Genomic DNA, 22,667 nt, shown 5'->3' on the forward strand with positions numbered 1-22,667 from the left:
AAGAGATGTGAAGCTGGCAGTGGGGTGAAGAAGACAAGTGATTAATTGGTCTGACAATTGCCAAAGCAGGTGGAAAGGACAGGATGACATAATCTTGATGCTGGAAAGGAAGTAAACCGCCGATTGGGGCTTTTCAGGAGTTCCAAAAGACTGGATTAAGAAAACGGAAAATGGATTGTCCTACTAGAATAGAACTGCCTTAAGCTGTTGAGGAACAGCAGCAAATAAAATTATCTAGGTTTCCCTTCTCCAACTGAGCTTCCACAAGGAAAGAACAGCTCAGAAATCAGGGTCGACTTGGGAGTAAAGTCACAGGTGGAAGGTGAATGCCCCCTCCCATAGGAAATAAGAGAGAAGTGAAAGAGGAGTGGGCCTTTGCAGGAAACGATTCGTTCGTTTCAGGAGTGTGAAGATCTGTCCGTGAAGCTCAGAGACTCTGTGCCAAGTTTTTTCTTGCACAGCACCGGATTTGGAAAATATTGACATGGCAGCTTTCCAAGCTAGATAAGCTCTGTGGTCATAAATTCACCTTTGAAAGAGTGTTTGCCAGGCCTTTGCTGAATGTGAATGAGAGGAATTCACATTTGTTTAACAAAAGGGGTTTTGAAGGAGTCTGCTTCATGCTTTTTGGAGAAGCCTAAGTCAGAATAGATCAAAGGGATGGGGAGAAGGACCACGTTATCCCCCCCTGGTCAGATCAAAATGGGGAGAACTTCCCACCTGGGCCCCCACCGCTCGCTGCAGAGCTGGGGTACAAGGGCTGGAACTACTGCCAGAACCCAGCCTTCCGTGAGGGGTGGTCTCCTGGCTGAGGACCGCTGTCCAGTTGAAGTCTGGCTGGACACCGTAGCTGCTTTTCTGAAGCTGCTTTTCCGCCTGCGGAGAAACCAATCACAAGACCCGGTATTGTTATTCCGCGGAGGATGTAACTTCATCCCGATTTATCTTGTTCTCTCTTCGCTCCAAGATGAGATACAGGCATATTCCACGCATTTCTTGCCAGCCCTTTGCTCTTCCTTTTTTCTTTTTCCAAAGAAAAACTTAAATCAACAAAATTGAACCTCCTCCATTCAACAGCAAGAGATACATAATAAAAAGGTTTAGGCGGTATAGATGACGGATTGTTTTAATACCCCGTCCTCCTCGGTGTATTGATATTCAATACCCCACTGATCAGATGTTAAACTTTAGAATGAGAATAGCAGAGTTGGAAGGGACCTTGGAGGTCTTCTAGTCCAACCCCCTGCTCAAGTGGGAAACTCTATATCATTTGAGACAAATGCTTGTCCAATCTCTTCTTAAAAAGAAGCCTCCACAACTACTGGAGTTGCTCCACTGATGAATTGTTCTCACTGTCAGGAAATTTCTCCTTAGTTCTAAGTTGCTTCCAGTGGTGGGATTCAAATAATTTAACAACTGGCTCTCTGCCGTAATGATTTCTTCCAACAACCATTTCACCAAACTGCTCAGAAAGTTAACAACCGGTTCTCCTGAAGTGGTTCGAACTGGCTGAATCCCACCACTGGTTGAATGTCTCCTTGATCAGTTTCCACCCATCGCTTCTTGCCTTCAGGTGCTTTGGAGAACAGGTTGAGCCCCTCTTCTTTGGGGCAGCCCCTCAAATACTGGAACTCTGCTATCGTGTCACCCATGATTTATCACTTACAGCTTTTATTTACAATGAGAGCTTATGCACAAATTTCTTGTGTGTCACCTGGCCAATAAAGAATTCTATTGTATTCTCTTCCATTCTATTCTATTCTCTATTTAGTCCAATCTCTATTCTTATTCCATTCCATTCCCTATTCTACTCTATTCTTCTCTATTCTATTCTACTCTACTCTTTCTTTTCATCAAACTGGACATACCTAGTTCCAGCAACTATTCTTTATATGTTTTAGCCTTCAGTCCCCTAATCCTCCTGGTTGCTCTTCTCCGCACTCTTTCTAGAGTCTCCACATCTTTTTTACATCGTGGCAACCAAAATTGGATGCAGGCAGTGTGATCCAAATCTTGATATTCAGGAAAGTCCTCTCTTCTTTGGAGGCTTTCACTGAAATAGCTAGCTCAGCACTGCTTTTTGGGGGTTTATGGCGAAATAAATGTATTCTCAGTTTGTATTGATAGCAGAGTCAAACTCTTTGCAGCTTGATTTAAGCTGAAAGAAAAATGATCGTGAGGGTTTTAGACAAGCACTTTGGATAGATTCTTCAAATTAATCCACTACGGGGGGAAAAGTAAAAATAAAGTAAGCCTTCTCAAAAAATGCAGAATCCCACTTATTTTGATAAGCAGGGAATCCTCGACTTAACAAGAGTTCATTTAATGACTGTTCAAAGTTATGGGGGCACTGAAAAAGTGACCGTTTTTTCACACTCATGACCTTGGTAGCTTCTCCATGATCATGTGATCAGAATTGGTGGCCGGATCATCCTGATGGCCGTGGCTGTCTCCCAAGGTCACGTGACCCCCCCTTTGGCGACCGTCTAACAAACGAAGTCAATGGGGGAGCCAGATGTGCCCAACGCCCGGATCACTAGATTAACAACTGCGGTGATTCACTTAACAACTTTGGCAAGAAAGGTCGTAAAACTCAGTTAACAAGTTAGCACCTAACAACAGAATTCCCGCAAGCCATCACTATTCCCACAACACTGTCAAACTATTTTACTAAGACTGTATTATTACTATTCTTCTTCTCCTCATTCTTCCTATTACTTATCTCCTTCTGCTTATGACTGTTGCTTGTATCTTTACGATTTATATTGTTTTATTCAGCTCCCTAATATGATTTATGTTGATTGCCTATTTAGTATCCTATGACTATCACTAACTGTCATATCTTATGGTTCTTGATGAATGCATTTTTTACGTACACTGAGAGCTTATGCACCGAAGACAAATTCCTTGTGTGTCCAATCACACTTGGCCCATAAAGAATTCTGTTCTGTTCTGTTCCATTCATGTTCTACATTCTATTCCATTCCGTTCCAATTCTCCCAATTCCCAATTCAATTCTCTGCCTACAATGTGGTGCAGAATTCCATTCCACACCCACCTTTGAGGTTCACTTTGACTCCACGTTCAACTGGTTCCTCTACCTGCAACTGGGAGATTGGTCTCTCACCTTGGTCTCTGCCTCCATTAACCCCTCCCTTGACTGTGATCAGGATTTATCACTGAGATCTTTTATGTACACTGAGAGCTTACGTGCCAAAGACAAATTCCTTGTGGGTCCAATCCCACCAATTCTATTCTCCTTTAGAAATTTGGGGCTCAATTGTGGTCCTCAGTCAAAGACTACCTGTAATTCTCCCCCCACCCCTGTGTATATATGTGTGTGTGTGTGTGTGTGAGTGTGTGTGTCAGATTAAAAACACAAGGGACAGAAATGTCGGTGTCCAAAGAAACTGTCAGACCCAGTTTGTGTCCAGTGACTGCGCCGCATTTCCTACGGAGACTCGCTGCCTACAGCTGCTAATGTCAGAACTCCACAATAAATACATCTGGATTAAAATTTAACCACAGTGGCCTGGGCTGTATTTTACAATGCGTTCTATTCCTTCTCCAAAGAGGCCGCTTTGAATACAAGACAGAGATGCAAGTGGATATTGGAACTGACTTTTCGCCATCCGCTTCCACCCTTTTCAGCATCCGAGTTCTCACTCTTCCCTTTGCCCAGGGGGGGCGGGGGGGGGACGGGACACGTGGAAGTGCTAAAAGAGAAGCTTTTATGGTTTGACTTCTCAAAGCTGGGAAGAGCAGTAACCCTTTGCCTCCCTGCTTCTTCTTAAATCTTAAACGCAGGTAATCCTCAACCGACAACTGAACCCCAAATTTCTGTTGCTCAATGAGAAATGGGTTAAGTGAGTTTTGGCCCATTTGATGACTTTTCTTGCCCTTCCTTTGTGAAGGGAATCCCTGTAGTTGTTAAAATTAGTCTTTATTAATTAAATTAAATTTAAATTAGTTAACTTTGCAGGGGATGCTAAGCTGGCAGGAATAGCCAACACCCTAGAAGACAGGCTCAAGTTCCAGATGGATCTTCACAGACGTGAACCCTGGGCCCTATCTAACAAAATGAAATTCAATGTAGAGAACAGGGAAGTCTCACACTTAGGCAAGAAAAGCCCAAAGGACACATATAAACTGGGTGAAACCAGGCTTGAGAGCAGGGACTGGGAGAGGCATTGTGGACTCTTAGTGGGCGACCAGCTAAATAGGAGCCAGTTGTGTACAGCGGCAGCCAAAACAGCCAATGCAATCCTAAGCTGCATTAACAGAGGGATACAATCAAGGTCAAGGGAGAGACCAATACCACTCCATAAAGCCTTAGTAAGGCCACACCTAGAGTCCTGCATCCAGTTTTGGTCACCACACCATAAAAAAAGATGTTGAGACTCTAGAAAGTGCAGAGAAGAGCAACCAAGAGGATGAAGGGACTGGATGCTGAAACATACGAAGAACGGTTCCAGGAACTTGGCCTGGCTAGTCTAGTGAAGAGAAGGACCAGGGGAGACTTGGTAGCAGACTTCCAGTATTTGAGGGGCTGCCACAGAGAGGAGGGTGGGGGAGGTCAAGCTATTCTCCAAAGCACTCAAAGGCCAGACAAGAAATGATGGATGGAAACGGAACAAGGAGAGATTCAACCTGGAAATAAGGAGAACATTTTCTGACAGTGAGAACAATCAACCCATGGAACAGAAGTTGCCTTCAAATGTTGTGGGAGTTTCATCACTGGAGCCTTTCAAGAAGAGATTCAACTGCCATTGCATCATAAATGGTGCAGGGTCTCCTGCTTGGGCAGTGGGGTTGGACTAGATGACCATTCTTTTTAGGTGGTCACTGAGGACACTTGGAGATTTATCCGTGTCCTCGGGGTCACCTGAGTAGAAGCACAAATGGTTCCTGTAGTCTGCAATTTTTCCTCTGGAAATCTATTCCGACTCCCCCACCATTCAAAGGGTGTCCGTTCTGTAAAAGGATGCCAAGGACCAGCTGTCTGCATGGAGTATAAATCCTTCCACTCCCCGTATCCTGTCAGAGCTGAAGAAGCTTCTGGGATGAGAAGTAAAACATCTTCAAAAGACAAAAGAAGAAACTCCACTTGCCTCTTGAAGTCTTAAAGTAGTCAGATTGGAGAGCCTCTGCTCTTAGGGACGAGAACTCAAGAAGGAGAAAACTCCATAACTGCATATGAGTTTTCCTCTCTCTCTCTTTTTTTTTTGAGACTCAAGCTCCATCTAAGACGTATAATCCCTCCCCCCTTTCCCTTCCCTTCGCAATCTCCTGGATGTCCTCCGAAGGCTGCTGTTATTCTTCGGTTTGCCCTGCTACATCTGGAGATGGTCTTGTGATTTGTCTCCCAGGGCTGTTTTTAACTCATCGATGAATGAGTCTTTTCTTATCGTTCTCTTTCCTTTCGAAAGCATTCTTACCAAATAAATAAATAAGTCCCTCAATTAGGCTTCTATTCAGCCCAAAACAACAATCTATTTATTTTGCAGGCTGGAGAGGGAAAGAAATGGTGGTTCCCACCCCCCCCCACCCCCCACCCCCCGGTGAGATTTTTACAAGAAGCAACCAAGCTCAGAGAGCCCCCCCCCTTCCCCCAAACCCCAAATGCCAATTGTTCGCTTCTTTTTTCCCTCTAAAGCCTGTTTGGCTGCTCTTGTTTTTTAAATTAAAAACTGTTTTTAGATGGCAACTGGCCAAATCCAACACAGAGAAGGGTTGGTGTTTAGTAAGTGGGGCTTTACCAAGGAGTGAAATGCTACTGGTTTGGGCTGGTTCACCCGAAGTGGTAGTTAAAAGAAAGTTCCTAGGATCAGCTGTGCTGTGCGATGGCAGGAACTTTTTTCAACTTTTTTTTAGCATTTGGGGTCTGATTTTGTTCCCAGGAGGCTTCCCTGAGGCCTGCAAGGCCAAAAACAGGGGGTGCTGTGAAAGAAAGAAAGAAAGAAAGAAAGAAAGAAAGAAAGAAAGAAAGAAAGAGAGAGAGAGAGAGAGAGAAAGAGAAGGAGGGAGGGAGGGAGGGAAAAAGGAGAGGGAGGAAGGACCACAAACTTGGCACTAGACGCAGCTTCAGAGGATACTAGAAATAGCACAGCAATCCAGGCCTGGAAGGGACCTGGAGGTCATCTAGTCCAACCCCCTGCTCCAGCAGGATATTGTTAAAGTGAGTTTCTGCCTTTTGAACTCCCAGTCACATGACTACATGGCCACGCCCACCCAGTCACATGACCCCCACCAACCCCGACCCACAGAACCGGTAGGGAAAATGTTTTGATTTCACCACTGGTTTTACCCAGAGACGGTATTCAGCCGGTTCTGTCTGGTTCGGGCAACCCGGTAGCGGCTGCAGTAGGCTGCCCCCCGCCCCCAAGACGTAATGCGCGACCTTCTGCACATGGGAAGTGGTAGGGAAGGTAAGCGAATCTCACCGCTGCCTTCCCCTCTTTGCTCAGGCAGTTTGACGAAGGTCCCTGTGGAAGATGGAGGACCTTGGGGGCCTCCTTGTTCTTCTGCTGGTGGTCGTGTTGGAGGGAGAGGAGTTGCGACTGATCTTTGGGAAGAGTGCGGTGAAACTTCTTCCCCTGAGCTCCTCCTCCGTCGCCTCGTCTCTAGAAGGGGAAAGAAACAAGAAGCCCCTTGTAATCCAGAGAAGATCCCTTGCGAGGTCGCTGGAGTTGGCTTAGGACAGTGATGGAGAAGCCTTTGGGAAAGGGAGCGCACTCAGGAATGCGTCTGGGCCGCAACCGGAAGAGGAGCTCCCCAGGGGCCATGCGCGCGCTGGAAAACGAACCTCCAGTTTCCAGCCAGGTGGTCTCCCGGTTATTGGCGTGCTTGCGTGCAGGACAATCAGCTGGCCGGCACCCATGCTCACACCGGAAAACGCCAGACCAGCACTTCCAGTTCCCGGCACTGCCGCACGCATGGAGGCCAGCTGATCAGCCCCCGCACTTGCGCGCCAGAAACCTGGGAGAGGAACGGGTGACGCCACGTGTGCCAGACGACATGGCTCGGTGTGCCACTTCAGGCAAGCATGCCATGGGTTTGCCATCACGGGCTTAGGACCACCGTGCCTTTCATTTGAGAATCAGCAACGGCAGAGGCCATCTCCCGCATCTGAAACCACAGGGGACACTGGGGAATGGGGGGGGGGCACTGGGAGAGGCACCTCGGAGACTCAGTGGACGACCAGCTAAATAGGAGTCAGCCGTGTGCAACGACAGCCAGAAAAGCCAACGCAATCCTGAACTGCGTTAACAGAGGGATACAATCAGGATCAAGGGAGGTAGTAATTCCACTCTATAAAGCCTTAGTAAGGCCACACCTAGAATCCTGCATCCAGTTTTGGTCACCACACTGTAAAAAAAGATGGTGAGATTCTAAAAAGGGTGCAGAGAAGAGCAACCAAGAGGATGGGGGGGACTGGAGACTAAAACATACCATGAACGGTTGCAAGAGCTGCATATGGCTAATCTAGGGAAGAGAAGGACCAGGGGAGACAGGAGAGCAGTCTTCCAATATTTGAGGGGCTGCCACAGAGAGGAAGGGGGTCAAACTATTCTCCAAGGCACCCGAAGGCCGGAGAAGGAATAATGGATGGAAACTGAACATAAAGAGAGTGGAATTAAGGAGAAACTTCCTGACAGTGAGAACAATTAATCAGTGGAACTGCTTGCCACCAGAAGTTGTGGGTGCTTCATCGACAAAGGCTTTCAAGAAGAGACTAGACAGTCACTTATCTGAAATGGTCTAGGGTCTCCTGCTCGAGCAGAGGGTTGGACTAGAAGACCTCCAAGGTCCCTTCCCCGCTCTATTCTGATTGGATGCAAAAATACTCCAAAGATGTCTCCTCTGTCCAATGACAGCCGCACCTGTTGTATTCCTGCGAGTTGGACCGCATCCCCTTTGCACCAGGCCTCCTCTGGCTTCTCTCGGCTGCTTTTATCCTTCTGCCCGCTGCCTGGGGCCACCTGGCCCTCCAGGTGTCTCTTTTCGAGGTCCAGATGTTTCCGAAGCTCTTCCTTTTTCTGATGCTGAAGAGAGGCCAAGAAATCATTGCTTTCATTTCATCTCTTTATTCAGGGGCATCTCACACCCGGAGTCAAGGATTCCTTCGTAGGTCGCATTGTGCAACATCGTTCTGACACCCTCGGATTCTAAGCACAGTGGAAACCGTCCACTTCCCCGAGAAATCCCCCCACTTCCTGCACTTGGCTATCATTCAACCCACAAATAAATGGATACGAAATTGTCCTGAGCAAGCTTCCAAATGAAGAATGAATATATATATATATATATATATATATATATATATATATATATATATATATATATATATATATATATATATATATATATGTTATATTTATGCTGATAAATAAATAAAGGGAGACTAGTATAGATCTATTTCAAGCTATTTAGCTTTAAGTATATATATATTTATTTATATATATTTATATATATTTTATATATATTTTATATATTATAAAATATATAATATATAAATATATATTATATATTGATCCCCTTCCTTGTTCTCCCCCCTCTCTCCCTCCCTCTGCCCCCTCCTCTCTCTCTCTCCTCATCCCCTTTCTCCATACCAAGCATAAATTTTAAATTAAGCTCTTTGTACATCTCCTTTTCCTGGAGATAAATAGATCCCAAATTATACCTCTCTGTGTACCAACATAGAATCGGGCACGACTTAGCAATGGAAGAACGACAATATATTAAGAGAACTACACCATCACTTGAATCGTTCTAGCTACCAGCATCCTTTTTCTAGCACAACGAGGAGAACAGAAGACCATATGCCAAATGTTTGAAGACATTCAACCCTTGCTGGAGAAGGGAGGTTGAAGACCTCCAAGGTCCCTTCCAACTCTGTTATTCTTCGTCCAGTTGCACCTTTGCACTCTGACTGTGAACATTAGTTCCCACGGGGTTGAAAGTAAACAACTAGATCTGGCCGGTACTGAAGTAAAGAACAGATGGATGCTAAATCTCTTCCTCAAGAGGAATCCCTCCCAACATTGGTCTGTCCATGCGAGAGAGCAATAAAAAAAAGATGGAAAAATCCATCCATCCATCATCCATCTCATCTATTTCTATCATCTCTCTGTCCCTGTCTGCCCATCCATCCATCCATTCATCCATCTACCTACCTATCTCTCTATCTCTCTCTTTCTCTCACACACACAGACACACATTGCTCTCTATCAAATCTATCATATCTATCATATCTATCTATCATCTATCTATCTATCTATCTATCTATCTATCTATCTATCTATCTATCTATCTATCTATCTATCTATCTACCTACCTACCTACCTACCTACCTACCTACCTACCTACCTACCTACCTACCTACCTTCTCAGCTATCTCTCTCTCCCATCTCTCTCTCTCTCTATCTATCAAATCTGTTTACCTATCATCTCCCCACCCCCCTTTCTCTCTTTTTAGTTGCTTCTCTATTTATGGCTGTCTAACCGTTGGCCAGCAGGGCTCCGTCTCCCGTGGCAAAGCAGCCTGAAGACGTCCAAAGGGCTCTTTTCGTCTACAAGAGTTCTGGCCTCAGAGAAGGAGGGCAAGATGTGGCCTTCCAGATCCTCCAAAACAGACCCTGGAAGGCCAGGGGGCTTTTGTGTTTTTGGTGCTTTCAAGGCCACGTTGACTCCTGGACAGGTCCCTGCAGGTTTCTTGGCAAGGTTTCTCCAGGCATGGTTGGCCCTCGGCTCCTTGCTAGAGCTGAGAGAGAGGGTCTGGCCCAAGGTCACCCGGTTCCCCCTGTGCTCAAGGTGCAACTGGGAATTCGTGAAATCCCAGTTTCTAGCTTGAGGCCAAAACCAGTGGTGGGATTCAGCCAGTCCGCACCTATTTGGGAGAGCCGGTTGTTGGAAGAAATCTCCTTTTGTTTTTCCCCACTTCACAGGGCTAATCCTGTAAGGAAGGCAGGAAGGAAACACTCTGGTGTTGTTTCTAGCCTCGTCTTTTCTGCTCTGCTTACAGAAACTGCCTCTCCGGTTAACCCTTATGACATTGTCACAGCCAAGGCGAAGCGCCCATCGACGTGAGTGACGTTGAGTTGGCCACGCCCACTCAGTCACATGACCACCGAGCCCCGCCTACCCAGCTGGTCATTAGGGCAGAGAACCGTTTGTTAAATTATTTGAATCTCACCACTGACACGCCATAACGCTTTCCTCTCTTAAAGGCCAACTTGTCAACTGCAAATGAAAGCATGGGCCTCCGGCATCTCCTCCCCGCACCCCAAGATTGCTTCTGGGCCTCACCGAAGCACCCCAGGGCATTCTTAGAAAATACAGCCCATGGGTGTTTGCAGGTCAGTCCTAGGCTTGAAATAGCACGCTACTCTACCCCTGCCCTGCCCTATCTCTATCCCTATCCTATAAAAAGAAAACAAGAAAAGGAACAGGATGAGGTCGGCCGAATATAATGGAACCCAATCACAGCACCCTTCCCCTCCCCTCAAAAAAAAAACCCCCCAGCCCCAGTTCCTACATCTTCCAGCTTCTTCCTCTGCAGCTTCTGCTCCACGATGCGCTTCTGCCTCTCTTCCAGGAGCCTCTTGTAGTTTTCCTGGCGTTTCTGTTGCTGGCATTGCAGGGGCTGCAGGCAGGGGCCTTCCGAACGGGATTTGTTCTCCTGCTGAAGTCGGAGGAACTCTCGGCGCAGGGTAGATTCCCCCGGGAGATTCACAATGGAGCTTCATTTAAAAACACACATGGGTGTACAATGAGAGATACAGAAAAAGAGAAGAGAGAGGGAAAGAGAGACAGGAAAAGAGAAAACGAGAGAGAAAATGAGAAAGAGAGAGAAAAAGAGAGAAAGAGAAGGAGAAAGAGAGAGAAACAAGAGAAAAATAGGGGGGAGAGAAAAATGAAGAGAAAAAGAAAGTGAAGGAGAGAACGGAGAGAAAAGGGGAAGAGAGGGAGAGAAAAAGAAAGAGAAAAGGAAAGAGAGATAGAAGAGAAAAGGAGGGGCGAGAAAGAAAGGATAATCAGTTTGACTAATTCTAGAGTTAAGATAGCCCAGCAAATACCAAAAAAACTCCCAGCATTAGAAGATGCCAAAAGCAAAAAAAGACCCTTCCTGGTTCAGCTGCCAGACCGGCCTCTGTTTGAGCAACTTTTCCGAATCGCAGCATCCGAAAGCTGATTATCTCTTCGCCAGAGACCTCACTTCGCCACTGCCTCCCCCAAACCAATTTTAGCATCTGTTCACACTTTGCATTCAAACAGCAAAACACTGGAAGAAGAACAAAAGGCGGATTCAGCTATTATGATCTTTTTTTTTTGGAATTTGTATGGAATCCCATCTGCTGAGGTTCTGGGGGGGGGGGGGGTGCAGCAGAGGCCACGGAAGCCCTGGAAAAATGCAGCCCTAGTTAAGCTGAACGTCCTCCAAAAAACCCTCAGCAGTGGTGGGAGGAAGGGGCCCAGCACAGTTTCTATTTGGCTTTGTTCCAAGAGAAGAAGATGATTTGGTGGCTCCTTAGCTGCCTCCTCCCTTCCCTTCCACACCCAACCCACACGGACCGTGGCTGCAATCTTTCTCTTCCCACCTTTTCTTGCAGAACCCAATTCGTGGCTACGGTCGCCTGTGCCGGGCCCGGAAGGCATCCTTTGCGTTGGGCCTTCAGCCTGCCACGTTTTCTACTGTGAGAAAATGGGAGGGGGGCAGAGGTGGGTCGGTCCCGCTTCGGGCCGGTTTGGCTGAACCGGTAGTGGCAGTGGGGGGAGGCTCCGCATATGCGCTGAAGCATCACGCGCACAAGAGAGAAAGCGTGTGCGCACAAGCGAACCGGTAGTAAAAACGGTACAAACCCACCACTGGAGGGGGGATTATAGAGAGTGTGGGTGATATATAGTCAAAATAGCATTCCTTTCTCAGAGAGTCAAGGACATCTTGCCCTGCACCTGGAGGGGTGTGACTGGGAGGCATCTCCAGTTGGAACGGTGCCTGATCAGGGCATGGGATGGGCATGTGGGTGCTGGGCAGGCGCTTGGACTTTCTTTTGGGTGGGGAAAACCTGGAAGCTTTCAGATTCGGGCTTTCCCAGAAGTGCCAATATGACGTCTCTAATAAAATGGAACTTTGAGGAAACTCGAGCCTCGGAGTCTTCCTTCGTTGGGGGTGTCACTTGGGACCCTGACCACAATAGGTGGTCCAAACTCGGCCACGTTAAGACCTGTGGACCTCAAGGGGCCGGGAGAGGCTGGGCCCTTTTAGGAGACGATTCCGGAATTGTTCCGGTTTGACCTGCAAATCCAAAAACCATACCTTGGCTCTCCCTCGTCTTCGTTCAACTCGTCCCCTTCTTCCTCACTTCCACTGTACTCATATTCCGTTTCATCTAGAAAGAAAGAGAGGAGGAGGCAAAGTTATACAAAAGAAACGGGATTGTTCCAGGCATGGAACATGTGTTGGTGTGCGCGTGTGCGTGTGTATGTGTAAGAGAAGAGGGGGGGGGAGTACACATGGAGAAAAGGAATTGAGCTAACACATTGCTCTGTCTTTCTGTCTGTCTGTCTCTCTCTCTCATCTATCTATCATCTATCTATCTATCTATCTATCATCTATCTATCTATCTATCTATCTATCTATCTATCTATCTATCTATCTATCTATCTATCTATCTATCATCTATCTATCTATCATCTATCTATCTATCTATGGCATCTTAAAGGTTGCCATTTGGGGAATTCTGGGAATTGAAGCCAGCTCATCTTGAAGAATGCCAGCTGGGCATCTTGGAAGTTGACTCACACAAAGATTAACCATTTATGTCAAAGGGATCCGCATGAGAGATCAAAAAGTCGTTTCCACTGAGGCCCTGTGTTCAAAATTTCACCCCCTTTTTATGTCCATCACAAGGAGGTGGAGTTTGGGTCATGCTCAACGTCTTGGAGCCTCCCTCTACTCCCAATTACGATCTGCCTTCCTCTGTCATTACTTGAGGTAAAGGTTCCCCTCACACATACATGCTAGTCGTTCCAGACTCTAGGGGGCACTGCTCATCTCCGTTTCAAAGCCAAAGAGCCAGCGCTGTCCAAAGATGTCTCCATGGTCATGTGGCCTGCATGACTCAATGCCAAAGGTGCATGGAGCGCTGTTCCCTTCCCACCAAAGGTGGTCCCTATTTTTCTACTTCCATTTTTACCTGCTTTCGAACTGCTAGAGAAGCTGGGACAAGTCATGGGAGCTCACTCCGTTACGCGGCGCCAGGGATTCAAACCACCGAAGCTCAGCGTGTTAGCCACTGAGCCCCTGCATCCCATATCACTTGAGCCACAAACTGATTGTGAGGCTTTAGCCTTCCATGCAAACCACCCTTTAAATTCAAGAGTGAGGAGAAGGTGGGAGGGAATCACCTTTTTCCCCCTTTTTCTTCCTGGTCCTGTCTAGATGATCTCTGAGCAAGATCCGTACTTGGCGCTCGTTTTGCATGTCCCTGATGAAGGAGTGTTTGAGCAGGGTCTCCGTCACAGGGCGATGCGTGTAATTCTTGACCAAGCAACTGTCGACAAAGTTGAGAAACTTTTTTGACCTAAAAAAAAAAGGAAATCGGGAAAAATGACACAAACAGTTTAACTTTATGGAGAACGTTCGTCGTCCTCTCATTCCCCTCAAAGGCCAGCAAAATCTTTGGTCTCCCAGGTCCTCCTAGCCAGGATTCTGCTTTTATGCTGCCTTGTTAAACTAACCTTATGGACAGTCTTATGAATGAGCAAACTAACCATGGCTTGCTTACTTTGACTTTCTTCCTCTTTTTTGGGTGTGTGTGTGTTCCTAGTCTTTTAGTTGTGGGGTCCTTGGTGCTCTCTGAGCTTGGTAGTTTTCTTGCAGATACAGTTACAGATTAACAGAGTAGGAAGGGTCCCTGCAGGTCATCTAGTCCAACCCTCTGCCCAAAAAGACCCTACACCATTTCTGACCGATGGCGGTCCAGTCTCTTCTTGAAAGCCTCCAGTGATGAAGCTCCCACAACTTCCAAAGGCAACTTCTGTTCCATGGGTGGATGGTTCTCACTGTCAGGAAATTCCTCCTTATTTCCAGGTTGAATCTCTCCTGGATCAGTTTCCCTCCATTATTCCGTGTCCGGCCTTCGGATGCTTTGGAGAATAGCTGGACCTTATCATCATTCCAGACAATTGGCTGACATCTTCTTGAAAACCTCAAGTGATGGAGCACCCACAATTCATTACCCAGCTAGATAACATCATCAGTGCTACCAAGAGTAAAGCATCGCTTCCACCAACACTGACAGAGCAAGCCAGTCAGATAGATAGATAGATATGAACAGAGAGCAAACCCCACTCCCTTCTAATACTTGATGATGTTCCCTAGTTGGGTGATGAGACGTCTGCCCCCCCCCCCCCCAAAAAAAAAACCCAACCCCACTCAGGAGAGCCCCTGGACTTCAGTCTGAAGGACGTGATGAGAAGGCCACTGTTGGGGAACCCATAAAGACAAGAACACGTTCATTATCATTGAAACGGATGCTTTACCATTTCCTGGACTTCAGTTTTGGGGAAGGGTTCCGTGGAATCAGAAAGAGGGCCCTCATGGGATGCATGTCACACAGCGCTACAACAAAAAACACATCCACACAAACACAAAAGATTTAAAAAAAATACTTTGAGCTGGTTTTACTTCCCCACTGCCCATCACTGTTCCTTAAGTCCTCTAATCCTGTATAAAGGTAAAGGTTCCCCTCGCGCATACATGCTAGTCGTTCCCGACTCTAGGGGGCAGTGCTCATCTCCATTCCAAAGCCCAAGAGCCAGCTCTTGTCTGAAGATGTCTCCATGGTCATGTGGCCAGCATGACTCAATGCTGAAGGCGCACGCAACGCTGTTCCCTTCCCACCAAAGGTGGTCCCTGGTTTTCTACTTGCATTTATTACCTGCTTTCGAACTGCTAGGTTGGCAGAAGCTGGGACAAGTCACGGGAGCTCACTCCGTTACGCAGCATTAGGGATTTGAACTGCCAAACTGCCGACCTTTCGGATCGACAAGCTCAGCGCCTTAGCCACTGAGCCACCCCGTCCCTGCACAGTGAGATCCTAAGAAGCAGCCTGGAAGCTTCATCTGAACCAGGAGGTTCCAACCTGGGCCACTTTAAGACTTGTGGACTTCAACTCCCAGCATTCCCAATGCTGGCTGGAGATTTCTAGGAGTCTTAAAGTCCACAAGTCTTAAAGGCCACAAGGTTGGACACCCCCCTGTTTCAAACAGTTTTTGTGACGATCCAGAAATCACCCGCACGAGGTGAGCACCGTTGAAGGTTACATCAACACCAGGCAGCTCAGTCAAGCCCCATCCCTGTCCCTTCTCTCCACAATGCAGATCTTCTTGTCAACCCACGTTCTAAACCCCCTTAGGACCATCCATTAGCTTCCAGAAAACACCTTGTACTCCATCCCGGGGCTCAAGGCCATCGACCTGCTTCTTCCTCCTCTCCCAGGCTCATCCACCCAAACCACCTTCGATCCATCACTGCTGGAGCCCCATGGAAGATGCGGGCAGTTAAGAGGCAGAGACAGGACGGAGGTGTTATTGGTTGTTCTTCCACCAATGAACATCTTCAGAAGGTTCTTCTCCCCATGGACACAGGGTCCTTTGATTGGCTAGACAACATGTCACTCATCCGGTTGCGTGTCTCAACTGGTCTTGAGTGATAAGCAGTGTGTGAAAGTCAAACTCAGCTTTGCAAAATGCCACACTTGCAATTCCAACTCAGCCAGTCTACATGGGAAGGGTCTTCGCTTGCTCTGACAACCACAAGGAAGACGACTACGAATGTGCGAAACATCTTTCTCTCCTCCTTTTGCGCTGATTTCTTCTAGCAAGGCAAAGGCCTTGCTCATTTTCACGATTCCCTTCAGCTGCTAAGGCCTCACTATTTCCATACTAGCCTGTATTGTCTGACACGGAAAACCACAATGCCTGCAGCTGCGACCCAGCGTGGGGGGGGGGGGAGGACGGGGGGAGGAGGAGATTTTTGTGGCTTAGAAGCCACGCAATGACTTCAAAAGGGGGTAAGAAGGTCGTATATAAGACACATACTTGAGTAGAAGTTCCATTTGTTTTTTCTTTTAACAAGAGCAGAGTTAGTCACTGGACACACCCTTTGATGCAAAGAAATTACAGAATAATAAGAGTTGGAAGGGACCTTGGAGGTCTTCTAGTCCAACCGCTCAAGCAGGGTTGGACTAGAAGGGTCCATTCTGGACAAAGTTTTGTCCAATCTCTTCTTAAAAGCCTCCAGTGTTGGGGCATTCACAAGTTGTTCCACTGATTAATTGTTCTGTCAGGAAACTTATCCTTAGTTCTAGGTTGCTTCTCTCCTTGATTAGTTTCCACCCATTGCTTCTTGCCCTGCCCTCAGGTGCCTTGGTGAATAGCTTGACCTCCAAATCTTCTTTGTGGCAACCCCTGAGATATTGGAAGACTACTAACCATGTCTCCCCTGGTCCTTCTTTTCATTAAACTAGGCACACCCAGTTTCTGCAACCGTTCTTCATATGTTTTAGCCTCCAGTCTCCTGTTCATCTTTGTGGCACTCCTTCCACATCTTTTTATAATGTGATGACCAAAACCAAACATGAAATTGTGATCATCCTAATCTTTCAATGACCCCATAATCCCTTGTGGGGTGGAGTCTGGGCAACTGAATGGACCTAGCAGAGTGTTTAATGGCCGGATGCCCTTCCTGTTGCCAATGCGGAGTTTCATTCGGCAGAGATATTCTCATCATGCACAGAGAGAGAAATATCTGCTTCTACTGTACCTAGGATCAAACTCACAGCCCCCTGATTGTGAGGAGAGAGCCCCACCTCTAGGCCACCCACTCACTCCCAAACATGACATTCCGTGATACGGTTGAACACTCAGATGGTCCCTGGGTTGAAAGCAGCCTGCTGGAAGATGCCCCCACCCTTGGGCTTGTTAGCCGCCCTGAGTCCCTCCGGGGAATAGGGCGGCATATAAATGTAATAAACCTATAACCTATAACCCACAAGCCCCCAAGAGGAAGAGGCAGTCAACTTACGGGGAGCCCCTTCGGCCATTTCGATGGCGGTGATGCCCAAGGACCACAAGTCACTCTGGAAAACAAAGGTGGTTGATGAATGGGAAACAAGAGCCAAAGAGCTTTCTTTAGGGCTTTGCGTATCGGGTGGAGCTGGAGAACCAGATGAAGGAAGCCAAAATTCACTTCAGTGATTCTCATCCTAATTCATTCTTCCTCAACCTTGGCAACTTGAAGTGCAGTGCCTCCTGCTGGCCAGCTGATTTTCGGGTCTCTGCCGGCGCATGCGCAGGGGGCGGGGCACATGCAGGAGACACACCCACACGAGGGGGTGGGGGAGCAAGGGGGGTGCGGCACACACCCCCCGTGCCCCATTTTTGGTCCCAGGAGGCTGCAGGGAGGCCTGCTAGGCCCAAAACGGGGCATGGGGGGGTCACACACACATGCACGGGGGGGAGCATGGGAGAGGGGTCATGCGTGCATACGCAGGGGGCGGGGCACACGGGGGTGAGATGCCAAAAAGGTTAGCCATGACTGGCCTAGCTGATAATCAATGTGGCCGACATGGGGGAACATCTTCCCTAGCCGTCTGAAGCAGCCGCGAGCATCAAATGAAGGAGCATTGATAAAGAAAACCTTTGAGTATCTTCTTCCCTCTTTTTCCTGCAAAATAGTTTTTTATTTCCACTGGGCCTGACTTTAAAGATGATGCTCGCTTTGCAGAAGAATTCAGAAGAGTTCCTGTCGCCCTTTTGCTACTCATTAAAGCAGCTCCATCCTCCTCCTTCAAAGCGGACAGGGCTCCTTTAACGAGTGGTCAAGAAAGGCCGGATTCGTGCAGAGTTGGAAGTCCCTTCTGAAGCATCCTTGGCCCCATTCCCTCATTTAGGGATTCATAGCTTCAAATCGGAGCGAAGTGCAGTTGTGCATCGATCACGGAGGAAGGAAGGAAGGAAGGGAAGAAAGAAAGGGCAGAAATCAAGATGAAGCATAGAAGGTGAGACAGAAACGATGCTGGCTCGAAAGTCCAGGAGGGCTGCATTTCAAATAGAATAAAAGGCAATATTTATGACCGACCGAAGGCTCTGCTAAGCCAAGCAGCTCATTCGGAGAACAAAAAGAGGAAATGAAAATACATTCAGCCATGTGTGTCTCTGTCTGGGTCAGAAAGAGAATTTCGGAAGTGAGAAAATCACTTACTGTATATACTCGAGTATAAGCCTAGTTTTTCAGCCCACTTTTTGGGCTGAAAAAAGCCGCCTCGGCTTATACTCGAGTCAGTGAAAAATTTGCCCGAAATGGAGGAGAAAAAGGGGCGGGGCCATGCCGCTGGGTGACGCTCGTGAATGGCCCAGTGCCCCTGTGAGTTTCCCCTCCCTCTGTGTCAGTTTGCCGCGCAGCGCGCACCGCACCATCCCCCCTCCTCACCTTCTAATGTAATGCAGGGCTGTCTTACGATTCCCCTTCCTCCCCCTCCTGCCGCTCTGCAACGATGTCCCACCTCCTCCGTGTTATGGCAAGCAGCCACATAGCGATGTCCCACCTCCTCTGGTACAGTGATCCAATGATAGGAATCACTGTGCCGTGTGTCATAGGAGGCGGGACATCGCTCCCGCGGCTGCACGGGACATCATCATCACAGCGGGACATCAGCATCATGAGGTGAGTGAAGTATTTCATTGAATACACCGCTAGTTTACTGTTTTTCTTTGAAATAAATATTCAAAAACATTATTGGTATCTATTTTTATTTTTGAAATTTACCGGTAGCTGCTGCATTTCCCACCCTAGGCTTATACTCGAGTCAATAACTTTTCCAGTTTTTTGTGGTAAAATTAGGTGCCTCGGCTTATATTCGGGTCGGCCTATACTCGAGTATATACGGTAACCTTCTTTCCACTTTCCTGCTGATGACAGAGATAGATGGATGGATGGATGGTCGGATGGATGGACAGACAGACAGATAGATAGGTAGGAGGGCAGATGGGCAGACAGACAGATGGATAAATAGGATGGATGGATATGTGATAAACTCATAGAAGGATGGATAGATGGAGGGATAGGTAGGTGACAGATGGATAAATGCTTGGATAGATGGATAGACAGAAGGATGGATGGATAGATGGATTGATAGATAGACAATAGGTGGGTGGATAGATGGATAGGTAATACATTCATAGAAGGGTGATCTCGGTGTCTCCCCTGCCAGGTAAGGACGGATAGATGGAGGGATGGATAGATAGATAGATAGATAGACAGACAGACAGACAGACAGACAGACAGACAGACAGACAGACAGACAGACAGATAATCTTGAGGGTGTCAAGGTCGGACACCCCGATTAATACTATTGCAAAGTTCAATTGGAGAAATTATTTTTTTCACCTACTAAGGAGCAAATGTATGATTCCTTTCCATTGATTTGGAGTAGAGAGACCTCAATGGGGAAACTCACTCTGTAGTCATAGGTGGAGTCTGGGTTTTCATCACAAGCGATGACTTCAGGTGCCATCCAATACGGTGTCCCAATAAAAGTGTTCCTCCTGCCAATCGTCCGATCCAGCTGAGCGCTGACCCCAAAATCAACTGCAAAGAGTGGGGGGGAAAAGAAGCAATAACTTTGGCAACTGTGGCTTCAGAGGAGAAGGAGAAGTTGTTCAGAGAATGTCGGCCAATGGGCCAAGCCAAAATTGGTAGCTTTTGATTTAGAGGCTTTGGGGCTGCTAACCAGTGGAGCATTTGGGCATTTTCAGCAAAATCCTCTCCCAAACCTTCTCTGCCATGAGGGGCCTTTCTCTCGTCCGCTCTAAGGGTGGATCCCCTGGATTCAGCTTCTCCAAAGTGTGTCCGTAAGGCTACCTGTACTCCAGCCTTTTTTTCACAAGAAGCTTGTGGCCCTGAAGACAATCCGGGCTGCTCGTCACGCAGGAGCCTGGAAGACTCGACACGGAGAGCAGAAGCCTCAGCTACGTACCCAATTTCACCTCCGCGTTCTCCGTCAGCAGCACGTTCTGCCCCTTAATATCTCGGTGGATGACATGGTGGGCGTGTAAGTGAGACAGGCCCTAGAAGAAAGATGACCCAGCTTTAACCTCCTGGCCCATTTCTGCATCTTTTCAAACCGCAGAAACGATCAAATCCTACTGCAGGTGCCAGGGGCGGGACTGAAAAACGGTGGCCACCGCTTCTCTGCCCTGTGGCTGGGCGGGCATGGCCCTGGTGGGCATGGCACACTCAGCCTCCTGCACCACAGCAAGGGGGGCGTTTTCCCCAGGAGACCCTGGAGGCTTTTTCCGAGCCTCTGGGAGGACAAAAACGGCCTCCACCGGGTTCCGGAGGCCCTCTGGAGGCTGGAAAGGGGCCCATTTCTGGGCTTCCGATAAGCCCATCTTTTGCCCTCCCAGCGGCTCCACCCGGGCTCTGCACTTACGTGGCATGATGAAGTGGCTGCGTGGAGACTCCTGGGAGGGGAGGCCTTGCAACTACCGGTTCGGCAAACCAGATGCAAAATTAACATTCGGTTCGCCTGAACTGGTGCGAACCGGCTGGATGCCACGCCTGGAGGGGTGCCCAGAATAATCAACCTCCCCCAACCAGGTGCCTTCAAGAGACATCAAGGTGCTCCTCCACTCCCCAGATGGGGGGGGGGGATTGTGGTACAACTTGCACCCAGCTAGTTGATGGAGGAGGAGGAGGAGGCTCTGGTTCATCACCCCAAGCTTTGGAAAGACCCCAGGTGGGCTTCTCTTCAAAACGTTAAAAAAAACGTAGACAACAGACGTTGTGGGTTTGTGAGGTTTGACTTCACAAAGGTTGTGCGATAGAGGTGGAGCTCCACTTACAAGGGTTTCTCTCGTGGCCTTTTGAGGTTGTCCTGCAATTGCTGGGAGCCAGCACTGGACTCCCCAGGAAAGGGACCAAATGCCCCGGGCTGCATTTAGATCAGTGTTTCTCAACCTTGACAACTTGAAGTCCTGTGGACTTCAACTCCCAGAATCCCCCAGCCAGCTATGCATAGCTGGCTGGGGGATTCTGGGAGTTGAAGTCCACAGGACTTCAAGTTGTCAAGGTTGAGAAACACTGATTTAGATGACCCCACGGCCCTGAAGAAGGCGACCTAGGGCCCTTGTTCACACTTACGACCGTCGCAACATCTCCAGGGTCACGTGATCAACATTCAGAAGCTTGGCAACAGACTCATATTTATGACAATTGCAGCGTCACTTGATCCCCTTTACGACCTTCCGACAAGCAGAGTCCATGGGAGGAGCCAGATTCACTGAACAACCGTGTTCCTAATGTACATCTGTGGGAATCCACTTAACAACCGTAAGTGGTCGTAAAATGGGGCAAAAGTCACCTCACGCCTGTCTCGCTCAGCAACGGAAATTTTGGGCTCGATTTGCGGTTGTAAGTTGAGGATTCCTTATCTGTTGGTCATTTCCGAGCCAGCCTTGAAGAGCCCAAAATTCCCACCGCAAGAGACTTACTCTGAGGACCTCCCTGCAGATGTAAGCAATCCAGTCTTCCTTGAAGCAATTCCCTTTGGTTTTCTTCACCAAGTCTGTGACGGATCCGGCCCCACAGTACTCCATGACCAGCTGGGGAATCGGGAGACGAAGATTAGAAACAAAACGGTGGCTGCTGGTACAGAAAGTTTACAGGCAGGTCTTCTCTCTTTCTCCTAAATTCTTTCTAATCGTTATTTTATTTTATTTTTTAACCTGAACATATCCTCTTCCATTAAACAGTGTGTTGTCTGGGTACAAATGCCTCGAATAATAAGGCTGGTTATTAATATTGTAAGATTAGAGAATTATCATCAGTGCAATGAATATGGTAAACTCTGATTGCAATTGAACAGGCATGTTTTCTTTCCTCGGTGCTCTCTGGACTGGGTGGCTCGGAAAAGCAAAAGCAGAAAACCCACCACCAAGCTCAGAGAGCACTAAGGACCCCGCAGCCTCCCTCCTCCTCCTCCTCCTCCACTCCACAAACCCCCACTCCCTTCTAACACTGATGTCATTACCTAGTTGAGTAATGAAACGTCTGCAAGACAACTGCCAAGCTCAGAGAGCACCAAGAAGCCTTCATTTTTCAACCCTGAGCTACAAATAGTCTCCTTCTTTCCAGGGGCCCCTTTTGCCGTGTGTACAAATCAACTATATCAGAGAGAGAGAGAGAGAGAGAGAGAGAGAGAGAGAGGAGGGGGGGAAGATGAGAAAGAGACAGAGGGAGAGGGAGAGAAAGAAAGGAAAAAGAAAGCGAGGGAGAGAGGAAAAAGAGAGGAAAAAGAGAGACAGAGATAAAGAGAGAGAGAAAAAAGAGAAAGAGAAAGCGGGAGAGATGAGAAAGAGAGGACAAAGAAGAGAGAGGGGGAGGAGAGATTGAGAGAGGGAGGGAGACGGGGGAGAAAGAAAGAGAGGGAAAGAGGGAGGGAGAGAAAGAGAGAGAAGAAGAAAGGGAGGGAGAGAGAAGGAAAAAGAGAAGGAGAGAGGAAGGGAAAGGGAGGGAGGAAGAGAGAGAGAGAGAGAAGGAGAGGGAGAGAAGGAGAAAGAAAAAGTGAGAGAGAAGGAGAGAGAGAGAGAGAAAGAAA

At 47.8% G+C, this 22,667-nt stretch overlaps 1 protein-coding gene across 1 annotated transcript in view; it reads right to left on the reverse strand.

The window, feature by feature from the left end:
• The window catches only part of NRK (Nik related kinase), a 74,135-nt gene that overhangs the window by 26,705 nt on the left and 24,763 nt on the right, over nucleotides 1-22,667 (reverse strand). The window contains exons 5-15 of the mRNA XM_032228568.1: nucleotides 21,562-21,672; nucleotides 20,046-20,136; nucleotides 19,527-19,657; nucleotides 17,093-17,147; nucleotides 14,548-14,626; nucleotides 13,411-13,586; nucleotides 12,320-12,392; nucleotides 10,538-10,742; nucleotides 7,884-8,045; nucleotides 6,444-6,623; nucleotides 721-876 (exon numbers count right to left, since the gene is read on the reverse strand). Of these exons, the coding sequence (XP_032084459.1) occupies nucleotides 721-876; nucleotides 6,444-6,623; nucleotides 7,884-8,045; nucleotides 10,538-10,742; nucleotides 12,320-12,392; nucleotides 13,411-13,586; nucleotides 14,548-14,626; nucleotides 17,093-17,147; nucleotides 19,527-19,657; nucleotides 20,046-20,136; nucleotides 21,562-21,672 (1,419 nt within the window). The remainder of the gene's footprint in view (nucleotides 1-720; nucleotides 877-6,443; nucleotides 6,624-7,883; nucleotides 8,046-10,537; nucleotides 10,743-12,319; nucleotides 12,393-13,410; nucleotides 13,587-14,547; nucleotides 14,627-17,092; nucleotides 17,148-19,526; nucleotides 19,658-20,045; nucleotides 20,137-21,561; nucleotides 21,673-22,667) is intronic.

The sequence above is a fragment of the Thamnophis elegans genome, chromosome 12 (genome assembly GCF_009769535.1).
Source record: "Thamnophis elegans isolate rThaEle1 chromosome 12, rThaEle1.pri, whole genome shotgun sequence".
NCBI classification, from domain to species: Eukaryota; Metazoa; Chordata; class Lepidosauria; order Squamata; family Colubridae; genus Thamnophis; species Thamnophis elegans.